The 19,187-nt window shown below is 32.7% G+C and overlaps 1 protein-coding gene across 2 annotated transcripts in view; it reads right to left on the bottom strand.

Moving 5' to 3' along the window:
* The window catches only part of LOC132201699 (protein PALS1), a 93,757-nt gene that overhangs the window by 27,218 nt on the left and 47,352 nt on the right, over positions 1-19,187 (bottom strand). For both annotated transcript variants that reach the window (XM_059628069.1, XM_059628068.1), the window contains exon 3: positions 15,929-15,986. In XM_059628069.1, coding sequence (XP_059484052.1) covers positions 15,929-15,986 — 58 coding nt within the window. The remainder of the gene's footprint in view (positions 1-15,928; positions 15,987-19,187) is intronic.

Raw genomic sequence — 19,187 nt, 5'->3', positions numbered from 1 at the left:
GTGGAAGTTATTCCGAGCTGCGTCACTTCAATTACGTGGTGGAGGATAAATGGACAGATTGGATGTATGGGATGATGATGCAAAATAATCCGGCGAGGGCAAAGCTTACGTGCAGTCAGAGATTGAACGCAAATCTTTTATTGAGCTTACGGAAGGGTTCAGATCAGAAAGGAGACTTATATTCGCAAATGTCAATTAGGAAAAAAACCTATTGATGGTAGCTCTCCACAATTCCAATAGGCAAGAGAAAAATTTTAATTGTTATCTTTTTTCAAGTTTAAATTAATTGTTGAAAAAAGTATTTAAATAATGAACTGAAGCTATTTTCAAGCTTAATAAAATTTTGTTTTTAAATCCCTTGAAAAAGTGAAACAGAATAAATTTTTCTTGTTTAGATTGATAATTAACTTGCGGCCCATTTTAGCGCGGACCTCTTTTGAGGCTTCGCATTTTGGCGACTTGTTCATCAGAGGTGCTGCCGTTTTCTTTAAACAGTTTCTTTATTTTTATAAGAAATTTGTTAAAAATAAACAATAGTTATTAAACAAATTAATTTTATTTTAATTTATTACAATTTATTATTTCTTTTACATAATATACAAAATTTTTTTGTATTTTAATGAAATTTTTTATTAGTCGCCTTTCTATGTAATTTATGTTTTTAATTTTTATTAACTTTTGAACAATTTATAAATACTAATTTTTAATTTTATATAACAATTAGTAACTCAATAAATGTATCTTAGAATATTTATCCATTGATATAGTTAAACATGAGGTCAATTGTCATTTAAAAAACACCTTAATTATGTATATAATTAAAATAGTTCAAATTTCGGTTGAAAGTTCCACGTAAAAGTTGCGATGAGAATGAGCCGAAATCCCTTGAAGGTCTGTTTAGGGGTTCGCACTTTTATTCAAATAAAATAGAAGAAAATTAGGGAAAAATAATATTTTTATTAAATTTAATTGTTTTTAGTGTTAGAAATTTAAAATGATACTGAAAAATTTCGCAAAGATTGATTATTTGAATAAATTTCGAAATGTATTCAAAATTAAAAAAAAACTAATTTTAAATACGGCATGAGAGGAATAAAAATGTGTAACTTGTTTTTTTTTTTTTAACAAAATTTTAATATCAATAATATAATTATAAAGAAAATTAAACAGATAAATAAAATCCCATGTAAAATTAATTAAATTCAACCGTTTTCTTATTCAACTATTGGAAAGAGTACAAATTTGGGGTCAAAAGTCAAACTAGTTCAATTCCAAAACATGACACGATTGTGAGATGAAAATAATATGAAAAGCCTCTTAATGGTAATTTTATTTGATATCAAGAGTGAAACGCACGAAATTCTCGGCGTCGCTCAGCGGGCGTGAAAAATTCCATTTGAGATCGGCAAACCGAGATTCGGGTCCTCTATTTATTTAATATGTACATTTTTTAGTGTCTCGTTCGCTTTTCCTTTCAAAATCCAGAGCTCAGTCAGTGTTATTTTCGTGCAGGCGGCGCGACTAGTTGGCTGCTTTTGCATTACGTTTCTTTTTTTTTTTTTTTTTTTTTACTCCGTCGGTCGCTTGAGCAAGAGCCTGATTCACTCTCGGTCAGGTACGATTCAAAGGTTGCCAGCGACCCACGTTGCCAGTTTTCGCAGTGTCGCTTGGATCGCGCCACTCTCGAGCCGGAGAACAATCTAATGCATAAATCGACGCTATGCAAAAGTCGTGGAGAGAAAGAGGAAGAAAGAGGCCGCGGAATAAAAAGAAAATAAGCATAATAAAAACACCGTTTGATTGTTGTTTTGAATTCGATTATATTCTGCTGGCAAGATTTTGAATGGCAACTTAAAACGCCGCACCTTTTCATTATTCAGAATTTCTTTGTCTTTTTTAATTACGCTGAACTAAAAAAATTCAAATCCACATCCAAAAAGCAATACATAGGTAATTTTATTCTGATCTTAAGCTTATTGAAAAAATGTTTTCTTCATATTCAGTGAATTAATTTATTTTCCAAATTTTTTAATTATAAAATAATTCAGGTCGTTTCAAATCTGATAATTTTTGAAGAATGAGGTAATAAAACGAACATTAAAGAAAATGAAGAATTGAAAGGTATTCTGCAATATCTGATTGTTTCACTGTATTTTATTTATGTAATTTACATTCCCATTGCTCTCGTTTTTTTTTAATTAAATCATTTTTCTAAGAACAAATTTTTAAAATTGAATATTTATATCAGACTATTGAATAAATTAATAAAAACAAAATATAATTTTAATATTATTTATATTAATTTTAAAATATAAGTGTGCACAAAATTAAATAAGATTATATTCAATTTATTTTATTTTTTTTAAATATTTTAATAACAAAATTTACATTATCGTAGTAAAGTTTTTATTCTTTATTCCAATTTGTCCTCGCAATTTGTAGCTACTGCGGACGTGGCACGTCTTTTTTTATTTGCGCAATGACAAATTAATTAGCGCGCCCGTAGGTGTCATAATGAGTCTACCACACACCCCCAGACGAGTCGTCACCCGTATCATTCGATCGCAGCCTCTAATGATCTGCACAAATTGTCGCGACGCGGCGCTAATTCGTTTGATTAGGACCAGCTACGAGAGTGCGCGAATTCTATCCGATTTGTGAAACAATAACGGAAAAAGTAAACGAGCTTTTCGGCTACCGGGCGAAAAACGAGATCTTTTATTCATGTCGGGATAAATGGACTTGGTGCGCCGAATACAAATTAATCCACTGCGATAGCAGCAGGGAAAAATGTGTCGCGGACAAAAAAAGTTTATATTGAAATTTGGTCCGTCTCGAGACAGCCTTGAATTTATTTATGTATTTCAAACGGGCGAAATTCCGTTCGAATAATTGCGTCCAATTTGAGAGATGAATAAATCTCTATCGCTCCTCTTTCTGATTATTAGTCATTTTTTCGAGTCAAATATTATGTTGACTCTTTTAGTCAACATAATATTTAGTTACGTTTTTTTTGGAAATTGGAATAATTAAAATAAAAATATATAAAATAAATTAGTTATTAATATCTTAACCAATTTTCCCAAGATTTTATTGTCAAATTCATACTTTAAAATTTCTAGCCATAAAATTTCTCAAAACTTGTGATTCCATGATATATTAACTGAATAATGACTTGACATGGTCACTTGGGCTATCAAATTTTTGTTCCCGACACAACATTTCAAGAGGATTATTTTGATAAAAACGTTTCTAAATGATTTTTCAGGACAAATTTTGTATAAACTGTGGTTCAAAATTATAATGTTTCCAAAAGGAGCTTGGAGCACCTTTTATGTCTATCAATTGATTGGGATTTTATAGATTTTTTTTTTTAAATATTATTATAGAGCAAATAACTTTTTAAATTCCCAGATTTTCTATAAAATTTGCTATTTTCATTTACTTTTATAAGCAATTTTTTTTTTCAAATTACACAAACTTGATGTTGTTGTTGTTGTTTTTTTTTTTAAATTTAATAATTTGAAATTTACAGGAGGATGCTGAGGTAATCGCGAATTCAGCTTCGAGCTGAAGGAGAGAGACAGGAAAGTGCGCTCGTTACGTGAACGCGACGCGGCCCCGCGGTTAATTCGCCCGCGAGCATCCGCGAGAACAGTTATGAAGTTAATGGAAAGAGGAGGCGTGTGTTTGTGAGTAGCGACGACGAAACATGTCAAAGGCACGAGCAAAACATCCCGCGTGGCATAACTTCGACGAACGCGACTATCACAAAACCCGCACTTTGATCCATAATTATAATGAGAGATATAAATGCGGGTCAATTCAAAATTAATTTCACCTGCAATTGTTCTAATAATGGCCAGGTTGGAAAGAGGACAATCCAATTATTTTTTTATTACAATCTGAGTTGAAGGTAATTTCATGAAAAAATGTGCAGGTAAAAATAGAAATTGTCGAGAATGCTAAATTATTTTTAGGTCTGAATGAATTGATAAGAAATAAATGCAGTTTAATAATTAAGTAATTAGAGACTGAGAAGAATAGATAATAATATCAATGAATTCCATCCTCTCTCTCTAAACAAAAATGAATTTAAAAACTTTGTCACATTCACTCACATACTTATCAAGTTTTTCATCAACTGCTCTGATTACTTGATTTAAAGATAATGAGATGATAATCAAAATTATTTCACACAAGATCTATGTAAAAACAAATTAGACATTTAACCATTAAATACTTAAGGAACATTTGGTCCAATGATTATAATTATTGATTATTTAAAAATATGATCAACTATAAAAAATATTATTAAAATAAAAAGTAAAAAGAATTTAAATTTAATTAACTTAATATATAAATGATATAAATTTGAAAAGAAAATTATCAATAATTTAAAAAAAATGATACCGTAATTTAAACGAAAATTTTATAATTAAACTATACAAAATTATATTTTAATTTTAACTGTTTTGAATGATAGATTGCAAATAGCACTGATTAAAAAACTCTATGGTCAGAATGAACCTTGTAGAGAATTAAAAAAAAAAAAAAAAAATACATACAAGTAAAAAACAAACATGGGTATCAGAGAAATAAGCTATTTTTATCAAAGAGAGACCACCGCGGCGCTCAGCACAAGTCACCAACCAGACCCGAAACTGATCGATTTGAAACAAACACGCGTGGCAACGAGAGCGATACCAAAATAAAACGCACGCACGGACCAAACGTAAACCGCTTTCAATTTTGGACGATTTTTTTATTTAAATGGTTCTGTTTTCGTTTTCTGTTTTCTTTGCAGCGAAGGAAGGATTCGAGAGCGAGAAAAACACGTTGGTGGGTATAAAAGGGGAAATTCGACCTCGGCGCTCATTTTTGCGGCTTGAATCGGCCGCGGTGGAATGCGCGGGCAAAAAATCGCCACCGACACAACGTTTTGCGCTGCGATACATGATTGACGTGGCGCAAAGCACCGTGTCCAGAGATTGGATTTCAGAAGAGCTGTTGTGGGAGGGCTTCACCTTTTTTTAAACTTAAGTCAAGCCGCGTTTTAATCTTTGAAATGCAGAAAAAGACGGGGACGAAAAGAAAGAGCTAATTTATAAAATTTCCAAAGGAAAAGGTAAAAAAATGAATTGAAACAATTGGTTTGAAAAGGATTGATAAAAATGACATGAATTTGGATCGGTGGAAAAATTCTACACGTTATTAAAAATAGCGACATTTTGAGCTAAAATTTGTAATTAATAAAAAGGCTCCGGTCATAATTCCACAAGTTTTTATAATTAATTAAAATTAATTTTTTTTACAAACTGCTGTGAAAAACAGAAGGTATTAAAATTCTTCAAAAACAAAAGATTTGAAAAAGTCTGTAAAAAAGCAGCTGATATTAAAAAAAGCATCTTGATAATCAGTTAAAAACAATAATAAATACGGATTCTATCATGAAATTCTGAGAGAAAAATACCGTTTTGCAATTTCTTGCGCCCAATAGAAACCTCATCTTCACATTTCCTAAGAAGAATGACTTTTACATTTTCAGTTATTTTGGTAGTCTGACCCTTCCGGAATATTTAAACACCCTTGACACTTTTCTTTTTTGTGGAACACACATTTTTTTAGTGCTCATCACTTTGGCCAGCGCGCCTCTCTATTTCTCTCGATTGCCTCCTCATGAATATCTAAAAGGCAATTTTACGACGCGCTGTTTACATTTCATCTCTGCGCCGTCTAAATTTCGCGTTTGTCTTTCTGCTAAGGCCTCGCTCGCTCGCCATTCGGTCTCGTGTGTGTGAGAGCGCGTGGGACACACAACACTATAATATGGGAGCTCTCGTCTTACTTCTTCGCCCCCATATCGCCTTTCCTCCTCGACTGCGCGCTTCGAGAATTGCAAAGAGGATAACTCGCGCTTTCCTTTAAATAGGAATGACCCATGGGAATTTACTTGAATTTTTCCCAACATGGACTATTCGATCGGTGTCGTTGGTGGATGGAAATTATGGAAAAGGCAATTATGAAAATTATTTATTTTCGCCACAAGTTATTTAAATTTGATAATTCGGAATTTTTTGTTTTAATATATTTTCATTTTCAATGTTTTCCCAAATCTTTGCAACATTTAGTTTCAAAAAATATACTTTTATTTAAAATCTTTTAATTGAAAGCAATAATAGCTTTTATGGAACGATCTTTGGAATACTTTTTTCCAAATAGCCGATTATTAAAAATATTATATTGCCCATTTTTTTTAGGCCAGTGAATTAAAGTCGTTAGAAATAAAACACAATCATTTCTAACAAGATCTTACTTGGCTTAAATTAAAAAATTTATTGTTTAATTTTAATTGAATTCCAAATTTCACGAAGAATAAGAGAATAAATAACATAAATGAAGCCCATTAATTTTCAAACAATTTACATTCATAAGACATTGTGTTTTAAGAAGGTTACAGTTTTAAATGCATTTTATTAAAAACAAACACTTGGCTGACAAAATTACAATTTGACCACTACACTATTTTTGGAAATTAATATTAAAATTTTGAAACTTTATTAAAAATAAATGATATAAAAGAAAAATATTAAAGAGAATTAAAAGAAATAATAAAATATAATATTTTGCATAATTGCTTATTTTATTTTTTAGTAAACAAAAAAAATGTGAAATTTGAGTGGCTTTAAAAATGAATTATCAATTTCTATTGAAATAGATTAGTTTAACAGTTCTGCAGAATGTGTGAATTTTCATATCCATCTCACGATTTCTGGGGGAATTTTTCATTCTATTCCTCTTTTGCTATTGTTTCCTTTTCAAATTTAGGCAAATAAATATACGCACATTTCAAAAACCGATCAACCTGCAGTTTTCCCGAATCCAATATCGCCGGGGCGGGTGCGTGTCTGGGCATTGCAGGGCCTTTTGTGCCACCAGGCGACGGCGGCACCGAAAAGCCCCGAAACTGCAAACGAGCGACGCAGAAAGAGAGGCACAAAGATAACGCAGCTTTCCTGTTTTGCATACAAACACGCACGCCACTCGAAGTGGAAAATGTACTGCAACGGAATCAAGATTTTCCCGAAAAAAAAGAGAAATAGGAAGCGACGCGTGTGTGCGCAAGATAAATTGATGCCGCGGAGAAAAGTGTAAAGAGAAGCAAGATGAACGACTTTCACGCCAACACACACTATTACGCCCGCGCCTGTGATATTTGAGATGTGCGGAGGAAAATTTGTTCGCGGCAAAAGTTGGCAAAGTCTTAAAAAGTATAATGGCCTGATAAATGTTTATACGCAGAAAGAAAAGTTGACGGAGGAAAACTTTTTTAAAGTCTGTGTATATTTTTTAAAGTTAAAATTAAGCTTGTCAAAAGTTTGATTTACATGCAGATGTTGTAATTTGTTTGAAATTAGAAATAATAAGATAAAGCGTTTAGTATCTTCATTAAAATATCAACCAACTTATTTATGATGGGAGTAAAATGATTGAGGCTAATCATGCAGATTAAATAATAAGATAAATAATTGGTAATGGGCGATTAAAGCTATCAATCATTATTAAGATTAGCATGATTCAGATAAATCATATTAAATTTATAATCGGTTTTCTTTCATAATAAGTTTTTAAGCTGTTGTTTGTGTTTGCAAAAAGTCATTTAAAAAATTGCTTTCAGTTTTAAGTTTTTTTTACTGCATAAAAATTGTATTCTAGCCGATTTAGGTGAAATTTTTAGGAAATTAGGCAGATTTCGAGAATTGAAACTTATGATTTAATGATCTAAATTTCAAATTTAATTAGTCGTTTGTTTAACCCTTCTACCTTCACGATGCTAATGAACAGAAAGTGAAAAATAATTAAGCAAAGAAAAAAATGGACGCCATTTGATTAACCTGTTTTTAAAGATTCCGAAGACTTAATAAACTATTTAATAAATCTTACCAATTTTTTAATTTTTAATTAAACTCTTATCAGCTATTCATCAACATTTGATTGAATTTTTAATAAATTAGATTGCAAAATATACTTCTGAAATTTGTAAAACAATCTTAAAAAAAGAAAATATGATGGAAGAAAATTTAATCATTGGGATATTTTGTTAAATTAAATGTTATTCATCCAAATATCATCTCATTATTTGAGCAAAGAAAATACATCAATAAATTCAACCTCTAAATTGAACTTTGTGATTTTGTCACTGACGATTTTGTCCCTCGAGGAATTAAAATTTTGCAAAAGTGCGTTAATTTCCAGGCCCTTTTGACATTACCAAGCTCTTTGTATTCAAACCACGAAATTACGGTGCCATTTGAAAATTCTAATAGATACTAAAACGCACAATTTTCCAGCCCAGGGGTGACTTTTAGTGTTTGCGAGGCCAGAGAGGGTAGGGCACGTGCAAAATAAATTCCGGCTGAAATATTCCCTGGCCGATGATCTCCCCTCCTTTTTCGGTATATTACGTCGCAACTGGGCTAAAAACGCGGTTCACTCTGCGGCACTGTCTGGTCAATAAAAAACAATAATCGGGCCCGAATATATATTCCGTCGGGAAAGAGAGAGTCTCGAGTTGGAGCGCGTCTGTTTCGTACAAAAGCCAGGCACACACAAACCAGCCATGTTTTTACCGTTACGAGATTACATGTGGTCCACATGCAGACTCACACACACATGAAAAGAAGAAGAAGCTGGCAGGATGAGATGCGAGAAGAAGTCGAGACCGAGCAGCAGGTTCGACCTCGAGTCGTCCGGCGAGTTTGCGTTGAATTCGTTCCAATTAAATTCGCCCATTGTTCTTTGGCTCTCGGAAGAAAAATCATTTGTGCATTCGGCCCCGCGGTCTTTGATGCATTCCTTGGATCTGTCGTCGCTGCTCTTTTCTCTGCGGTCAGCCTAATTGCCCGAGGTGTGGGGATTTCGATCCGCGCCACTGCGCTCCAGATGAGAGAGCTTAATTAAACCGATCTAGTTGGTTTTCTTAATCCCGAGACTTTCGGCCGATCGCCCCATTTAACGAATATAACGGAGCAAAGAAAATGAAGTTTTTCACGTTCTTTTCTTTTACACCTCTTTCAAAGATTAAGTTGATATAATATTGTGACAAAATTATTATTATAGTTTTTAATGAAAACATTATTAAAAAAAAAAATTATGTTATAAACATATTTTACGTGCATGTCAAATTTTTTTTAAACAGTTAATTGATATTTATTAAAATTTTAATTATCTTTTTTTGCAATATTTGTATGTATAAAATTATTATATTTTTTATATTATTGTATTTTAATTTTATTTTTACATTATTTATTTTATTTTATTTTGTATATTATTTTATTCTATTTTTTTTATCTTATATTAATTAAAAAAATAACCATACTGAACTAAACTTATTCACAAATAATCAACAACAATATAAAGTAAAAATTATTTATAAAAATTGGTAATTTGGGAAAAATTATATGAAAATTGAATTTAACGTGAAAATTTTCCATTTTAAGAGCTTTAAAAACGGCTGATTTCCATCAAATAATTATCTGAGTTCATTTCTCACACATTTATGGGCCTAAACATAATTAACAGGCCTCGTAGTTCTTAAAATATTCCGACAGCTGATCAATTTTCCTGAAATTCACAGCATTTCAATACTTTCTGTGTTTAAAATAGAAACCTGACAGCCCCGATCTCCCCACAGATATGCAATTGAAATAGAATTTGAAAAGGTCAGACCCTCATTGTTAGCTGCCACTTTTTGATTAAGTTTTGTGGTGACTTTTGTGGGGGATCAACTCTGGCGATTCTATTTATTTTGCTATGGAAATGTGTTCCAAAAGTGACAGCTTGGGTTGACCTTTTCTACACTCCCAGCGGATTGGGGTTGTCAGGTCTGCAATTTTGACACCAGAAATACATTAACCGGGGGTCAACACGTATCCAGTCTTTGATTCGCTTTGTTCATTCTCAATTGTCAATATATATGTGTCCTTTTAAGATGAAAACTATAAATTGAATTTCAACAAACAGAAAGATTTTTTCTGCAGTTATGAATTGGAGTTGTAAATAAAATAAAGAATTAATGAAATAAAGCAAATTTAAAAATTAAAACCACGTGCTTAAATGAGGGTTGGGGTAAAAAGTGTCTTTTTTTTTACTTGATGAAAAGCAAGTTTTATTTCATATTATTTTGTTTATTTACTTTTTTTGCGTTCAATTTGAGATAACAAAATTTCGTAAATTTTCCATCAACACGCAATTTTGAGCTCGAACTGATCGGCTTTTCGATCTCATTTTTTACGGCCCAGGGTGCTGGAGCTGCAAATTTGAATAATGTATATTCGGGGCGATGACGCCTCGAGATAACTATTGCCGATTTCCTTCCAACTGGTTGCTTCTCGAAAAAAGAAAAAAACGAGGGCGCCTTTTATTCTTTACACAAAAACGGCCGCAGAGATTGCGTTCACGCGAGAAGAAGAAATTATTCCACCGAAAAATGACGAGCCGCTCCTCTTTACTTTTCAAACAAGCTCACGATTTATTTGTAATCAAAAACCGAAAACAGATAAACAAGAGAGAGAGTTTCCTTTTTATCAGCTAATTAAAATGCAACAAGCTGATAAATGGATAAACACGCGTGCACTTTTCACATTTGCATGTCTGCCGTGAAATAAATCAACTCTCGTCTGAAAAGACGAGCCTGGAGTTTTAATTGTCTCCGTTTTTCTTCACTCGTTTTGTCTCCCACACGCTCTCGGATTCACGCGAGCATTAAGAATAAAAAAGAGCGTGTGCACGTCTAATTACACGCGACCGGCGACCTCAGCGAATTTCGATTTTTACGCAATCGCAGCGAATTTCTTTCTTTCTCACACCTATCGCGCGCGTCCGTCACGCCGACACCACGAGACTCAAATCCCACAATAAAATGTTAATGAGGTAAAATTATTTAATTTAAAGAGCGAAACTTTTTGCTCCTGGAAATTAGCCTAAATGCTGAGAGGTGATTTTATCAATATTTTTTTCTTAATCAATTAGTATTAGCTAATACAAGAATTGATAAATGCTGAACAAAATTAATTTAGTGTTAAAAACATAAAAAATATGCAGTTTTTTTTTAGTTTTTGCTTAACAAAGATAACTTTTTTTATACAAAACTATTGTTAAAATAAGTTACAAAAAATAATGACCTTATAAAGGCAAACTATTAAAATAATAATTAATTTAATTCCATTAAGTAAATATTTTTATGAAATTATCAAAATTTTAGTATAATTAACGTTTTATTTATTTATTTAATTAAACTATTGTTTCAACTTCCATTAAACTATATCAAAAAATTTAAATTAAAAACATTGATAATTTATTTACTAAATATTTATATTTTCAGCCACACACAACAATTTGAACAATGCGATTAAAAAATTAATTAAGTTTTTCTCGTGGTTTCTATTCAATTCTTCTAGATTTCAAAGAAAATAATATGTTAAATCGAATAATGCTCAACAGACCTTACAAAATTAATATAATATTTAATTTGAATGAAATATAAAACTCCTGGTTTTCTACCAAACCAATTTAATTAATTCAATTCCTTTTCTTGTTCAATGGAAACATCACAATATATTCAGAGTAGGTCGTCATTCGTGTCGACAACAATAACACCGTTTTGCGCCCCATTAATGAACGGCGTGCGAAAAAGCGAAGCCTTTCCCATCGCAATAATGAACTTGATTTCTAATCCCGCGCGCCTTCGCCGTTTGAATTGATAAAAGAGAACTCGAATAGAAAATCGCTGCTTCTTCTTTCTCCGAATGCATTATTATCGGGCATATTCGATTCGTGGGACGCCGAGAAGAAGCAAAAGAAGAAGAGGCACAACAGGCTTTAATTTGCCCTCGGGCGAGCCAGAGTGAAACGACCAGCGAAAGAAACACACCGGCCGCGCCAAGCTCTCGGTCAACTTTTAAATATAAAGCCAGCAAAATTTTGACCTCTCTCCTCTCGCTTGCCAACAAGAAAGCCTTTGTTTTCAACGAAAGAGGAGGAAAATAAAAAATTTGAATTAAATAAATTCAAATAGAATCTAAAATTTTGATAAACATTTTCCATTTACACATAAAAGGCGAAAAACTACAAAAATTTCAGCCTCTCTTAAGAATTAAAACTATGAGTTCTGAATAATTAATATATAAATTAAATTTGTTGTTTCAAGTGAATTTTGATTGGATTCTGAGGCCAATCGTGACTTTCATCACAGCACTGAGGCCATATGCGCGACGAGTTTTTGACTCACCGAAAATCCTGCCGTGTACTTTCGATATCCGCGCGAATATTGGCGAATCCACCTGCACTTCTTGTCGATAAGAAACACCACTAAAGTCACCAAGCAAAGTCAAAACATGGCACCCGAGCACGACCGACTGTGTGTTTTTGCAGCAGAAGAAGAAGAATCGGTCACGGCGAGTGACGCGGCGGAGGCACCATGGCGCTCGCTCGCACGCTTTGTTCCAACTGAAGGTTCGGTTCTCGTTATGGTGCTCGAGCCAAGGGTACACGGCGCTGCTCGGCGGCGGCCACGCAGCACACGATCGCCTCCGGACACCGACGACGAGCGCCGCCGCCGCTGCAGCTTCTCGCCTTTTCACGCCAAAGGCCAATTCGAATCAGTTTTGATAATTAAAATGACATTCAAATCATTTAACTTGCTGTTAAAAATAGACGCATTCGGTTGGAGTGGAAGGAAAAAATTGCTTTAAAAATGAGTAAAAATGCAAATCCATTTTAGGTCTCTATTAATTTTTTTGAAAAAATTGACTCTCAAGGAGATGATAAGATCGGGCTTTTCCTCTTTGCAAAAATGTTATATGTTCAAAAACAAAACGGCTCTACCAGTTTTGTTCACGGCCTGCGACCCTATTTCACGAGCAAGAAAAATACACTTTTTTTTTTGTTTAAATGTAATTTTTTTCAATTTGCTAATTATAATTATGAAATAGGGTCGCAGACCGTGACAAAAACTGGTGGAGCCGTTTTATTTTTGAATAAAAACTATTTTTGCAACAACGAATCTCTTGATTTCCAATTTAATTTTCATTATTAATTAAATTTTAGACATATTAAGGAAAAGTTAACAATGTGATGTTGGAAAATTGGATAAATATATGCAATAAATGTTATGATGCACTTTACACTTTACTTTGGTTCTAAAATTTTGACCTGCTGCGAGTATTAAATTTAGATTTTCATTACGATCAATGCGCCATAATTATTGAGGGATGTATTATTTTCCTTCATCCCATATTTGTAAATTATTATCAGGCAGAAATGGCCAATCCTAAAAATTCCCCTTAGCTTTTGGTCACATTTATCTGGAACACCTAGGCCGCAGTTCTTAAAATCTTTAAAACAGTAGAAAAGTGAAATTTACTTTCCTTGTCACTAGATTTTCAACCATTGTAGAAGATATTTCACTAGGGACAATTTTTATTGCAAAATGCTCTTATGAAAATGATCATATATCTGATATTTCTGTTATTTCCATTGTCATTTTCATTAATTTTTGATGAATTTAAAGCTAGAGAACAGAATAAATTTTACTGCATTACTTTTGAAAAATCTATATATCCACATTTGCACGCTTTGACAAATTTAAATTAAAGTTCTTTATAAGATGAGAAGTAAAATATAACTTTGAACCAGCTGGATAAGTAAGCAACAAGCTTAAAAGGAGATATCAATAATAAATGTAATAAACTATAAAATAATTAATTGCAAAAAATACAGTATAATGTATATAATGGAAGAATTTTGATAAACATATCTTAAATAATTTAAATATATTATTTAGTTTTTTATATTTTAAACAAAACGTCCACAGCCTCTGTGTTTTAATGGATAATTATAAATTGAAATTTCCAAAAATTTCTAAAACTAATGCGAATGGGTTTACCGCGGTGGTCGGGCGTTTTAGCAAACATCTGCTAGTTGTAAACCCTTTCTTCTCTTTTTTCCCAATTTAAAATTTTTGTCTTGACCGAGATGAATAAATAATATTAATTGCAAAATTTAATGCTGTTTGAATTCACATATTTCTTGTTTGTCCTTTCAGAAAGTGAATAAATTGTGTTTATTTTATTCACACAGAAAAAGTCAAAAGGGAATAACGGTTGAAATTTTTTGCCCAAAAACCAACTGCGAAACTGGTGCGCCTGCCCATTTCATGGAGCATCATTGCAGAGGACAAATTGGTCCAGAGGGAGTGAAGCAAATATTTGAGAGCGGTTGGTGATTAAAACGGAGAGCTCTTTTGCGGTGGGAATTAATTCCGACGGCGGCCCCGAAACCGCTCTATTTAGTCTATTTGCTGCGACACAAATGCGATCGCTTTTCACGAGACGGACACTGGGGTCTGCAAACTTTTTATTTTTACAGCTTTAGGAAAAAGCGGCTTTTTGCGGAAAACACACTCGTCCTCGCGAGAATTAGCTCGAGCGAATTTAAAACGGCGACTTCACCTGCCGTGTAAATTCTCGGAATCTGTCTGCCGCGTTATCTCTGTTTATTTGGTTGATTAGCCGTTCGCTCTCTCGCTCGACCGAGTCTCGCGTCAGAACAAAAATGCATCTTTATTGCCGGCTCATCAGCACACAAACCTCACCTTCCAGGGTCATTCAGAAACTATGCCGCGATAACCAAGAGGAAAAAACTCACATTCCAACTGAATCATCAGTACAATCTCCAGAGTTTATAATTTATAATTTTTGAGATTGTCAAATGGTCGATGAAGTTACATAATATTTCTAATATTACTTTGGAGTTAATGTGGTTTCTAAAGTTATTTAGAAGAATAACCGAAAGTTGCGGTTTCTTGGACTGTTTTACTTTTGTTTAAAAATATACTGAATTGAAATTCTCATGAGTGACTTTCAATTTCAATGGGAATAGAAACATCTTGTTCTTTTTACTTTTATGCATATAATAGTGCCTTGAAAACCGTTTGAAGGAATTATTTATTATTAATAAAATATTATTTAAAAAGTAATTGAGAAGCTCCTCAAAAAGAATAGAAAACTCTTTCTTTTTACTTGTTTTTACTTATTTTTATACTCTTGAGCCAAATATTTATTACAATTTTTTAGACAAATGGGTGGATATTTTCAGAGCAGTTTCAAATATATTAGTTTTGCTATGCAAGGTCAAATGATGCTATAGTTCAAAAACAAAAATTCTTATGCAAAAACCTTAAAAGCAGGTTTTATGTATTAAAAAAAACTAATTCAAACAATAATAATCTTTGAGAATTTGCAAAATATTTAAAAGAAACCTTAAAAAAAATTGATGTTAATAAACAGAGATGTTTGATCGTCACATATTTTTTTTATTTTTTTATTGCTATCCCAGATCGACGTTTCTGGTTTAAATCCCACTTTATAGGATGAAATTGCAGCTAGGGGTGATTTTAGACAGTCCTTTAATTCCAAAGGTTTACGGTACGACTCCCTTATAAACACTCGTAAATTATTTTTTATTTTCTTATAAATTAGAATAAATAAAAGAAAATACTGGAAATACTCAAGTTTCAATGTAAAAGATTCCCCATTTTTATGAATTACATAATATTTATTAAAAAGTAATTATTACATTTTTTAATAGAATTAAAAGTTTAGCTTTAATTAAAACCTTTTCGCCAAAAGCGCGTCGATACCTAATTTATCCGCAAGGACACATTTTAATTTACTTCCTCTGGAGCGAAATCCCTGCAAATATCGGAGCGCGCGCAGACAGAGTTAATTAACGCGCGGGTCTGCGTGTTGTCCTGGTACAGGGGTGGCCGCGAGCGCTTGACATTTGCAGGTGAGCGTGGGTTGCGCCGCCAAAGGTCAAGGGTCGGTTCCGATTTTTTTTCTCTCCATTATTTTTGCGTTTCACTTACCCAGTCTGTTTCCGCTCCTCCGCTTGACCCGCAAACAGATGGTGCGTGAGCGAATGCACTGAAATCAAAACAGCGGCCAATTAATCGCCGTGAAAGAATCTCTACACTCGATGCAATTACTCGGGACCCTCTTAAAATAAATTTACTTGAAGTACATGGAAAAATACACACACTTAGACTCCGTAAGACTCGGCAATGACGGTGAGTAAATTTTCAACAAGAAGAGATAAAGTTTAATTTGAAGAACTGCAATAAATTTGAATCTATATAAAACTATACATTATAATTTTATCTATTTGTCTTAATTTACCAAATCAAATTAAGCATAAAGTAGTCAGATTGTTCGGGATTAGTGAATGGAAACAGTCAAAAGAATAAATAACAAATGAATTTTGTTTTATTAAGGAAATGACGAAGTTGTGAAATCCATGTATTATTTTTTACGATCAGAAACAAATCGATGGGCGTTTTAATACTATAATTGGTTTGTGTTTTATAATTTTATAGACAAATTATGTAAGATCTGTTTTTCTATATCATTTGGAGATTTGAACAGAGTTCGATAATGAGAACATCAGTTGCTACTGAAGACATAACTTTCATAGAAATTAAATAATATTTTACTTTAATTATATCAATGTGAAGTACCTCGACGAAATTATTAGTTGTAAAGCTTAACTTTGTTAAATAATATTTTTTTTGCAAGATTTCATAGTATTCTTGTTAAAATCTTAATAAATATTAGTTTTAGAAATTAAACAAATTTTACATATTAATCCAAAGTCCAAAGTATAGAAATTAAAAACTTGTTGATGACTTGTTGATTAATTAGATTGAAGCTTTTTGTAAATATAAAAATTCCCCAAAAAATTAAAAGTTTTGTGCCGCCCTTGCTTTTTGCTTTCACAGTCAGTGATCAGTTTCATTCATGTTCTCCGCGTTCTCCGTTTGCGCTCCGACCCAGCGTTTGGCCCCGCTGGAGACATCTGGACGCCTCAACGTGAACTGCAAACTCGCGAGGGCGTGCATTGTGCTGGCACCGTTTTCAATGGAAACATCAAGTCGCTTATCATTTTTCTCTTAAATTTTTGTTCCTAATAAAGCATTATGGCGATTGTATTTTGCAATTTGTAAGAAATTAAAATAATTTATCATGTAAAATTTAATTTGAAAATTTTATAGAATTGTGGAGTCAATACAAATGACGCTCCTCACATTATTATTGGAAATATTGGAATTGAAACATTAAATATTATATAAAATTTAAGTTTTAAATTCTTACGAACTTGAACTAAGAAAATGATGAAAAGAGTGAAATTATTTCTAGACATAGTCAATTGAAGCTAATTGTTGCTAATTGCAATTACTTATTATAATCTTTAAATTTTTTCCCGATTCTGTCATAGGAAAGCAGATATTCGAGTGGAAATTTAATAACATGCGGCTAGTGCAGAAAGAAATAATAAAAAATTTTATTTTAATAAAATAGTTAAAACAGTTTTAAATGATAAAACTTTAAATAATTATTATATTACAAGTATTAATTAATAAAGAGTAATAAAAAAATTGAAACTGTTTAAATTTGTTTTGCAAACAACCTCGGCTTTTGTCAATTATTTTGAGCCCCGTGCACTAATTAGCAGAGCACAATGCAATGTTGGCGCGGGGCGTGTATTGAATCGATGCTGGTGTTTCGCCTCAAGACGTGTGTATTATACACATTCGTGTGCTTTCTCGTCTCGCTGCTGAGAGATATATATTAATTTTGCGTGCACCATGGCGAGAGCCCCTCGATAAAATTTAATCAGCGCAGCCAAACGGAGCCTCTCAGACGCAGATGTCTCCCTCCGCCTCCTCTCTCTTTCATTCATTCCGATGCACTCGCTAATTAAACAAAGCCGCCCACCCCCGAACACCCTCCTCAAATGACGCGAGCCGCAGAGATGGATTTTGAAGAGAGAGACAACCCAGGGATTAAAACGATTTGGATTCGAGGCACAAGGAAATTCCAAATGACGGAGCAGAGACAATTTGAATCAAATTTGGTCTGAAATGCAATTTTCTATCTGTTGGTCTGGCTTCAAACAGGCTTCAAGTTAAATCTGTTATCTTGAATTATAATTTATCTCAATAATTCAATGAAAATGAACATAATTATTTACAATTAAACTATCTCAATTTTGACGATATAAAAAAATAATATACATATATTATTGAATAAAATAATATCTATTAGATAATTCCGCGATCGTAAAGTTACTTTATCAAATACGGTAATTTGTTGGTAAAGGAAAAATTAAATTAATTTAGACTGCCTTTCTTATTTTATGATCTTTTTATAAGCTGATAAAACCCCCCCACCCCTCAAATATGAGGTAAAAGCTGTTCAAAAATATTTCAGTACGTTTTTTCTGTCAATTTTAATATTCCTATCAGAGTCATCCGCATTTGTCTTTGAGTTTCTTACTGATTGACATAAATATACTTAAAAATTAAAACCGGGCGAGCCTCGTTGCAGGCACGGTTGCAGGGAAAAAAATTAAAAGATAACTGACCCCAAAAGGTGACCTGCGATCTGCAGTACATTAAAAACCTTTTGTTGTGTCCGACCTAAAACTAAGTGGGAGGAAATTCATAAAAAATTGAAAATAAAGTGGGCAGAATTTAATTTTATTTAAAAAAAAATTGCAGAAATTAATTAAGGAAAGGAGTCAGTCAACATCTTCATACTGTTTACTGATATTTAAAAATTTAGAAAGAAACATGTCAACAATATTGTTAGAAAATGTGGGAATTCGAGGAGATATTCAAGAATTGTTTCTTATTCAAAAAAACAAAACAGCTCTAATAGTTTTGAACAACGTCTGCAGAGTGAAAATAAATAATACTTCAAAAAACCACCAAAAATAAGTAAACCCATTTTTACTTCACATTAAAGACCCACTCCGGTCATTTGTATTGCTCTCTATTCTGAAAGATTGCTATATTTCGAGTATATCTGGTGAAAACAATATTATTTGAAAATTCCAAACCGTTGCGTCTCAATGAAAAGAAAACCTAAATACGAGAGATTCGCGCGAAAAACGTGTGAGAATTGAGTAGCCAATCAGATTTCGTCCAAATAGCTACAGAATTTGGCCACATTGGCGCTGCGATCGCTGATTTTGCCACTAATGCCCCACGGCGCTGCAGAAAACTTAGCAAAATCAGCGATCGCAGCGCCACAAGTGACAAAAACCTGCAGTTTTTGTACAAAACT

Source organism: Neocloeon triangulifer, unplaced genomic scaffold, assembly GCF_031216515.1.
Source record: "Neocloeon triangulifer isolate White Clay Creek 2 clone unplaced genomic scaffold, ASM3121651v1 ptg000014l, whole genome shotgun sequence".
Classification (NCBI taxonomy): Eukaryota; Metazoa; Arthropoda; class Insecta; order Ephemeroptera; family Baetidae; genus Neocloeon; species Neocloeon triangulifer.
This window is presented reverse-complemented; position numbering and strand designations above follow the sequence as displayed.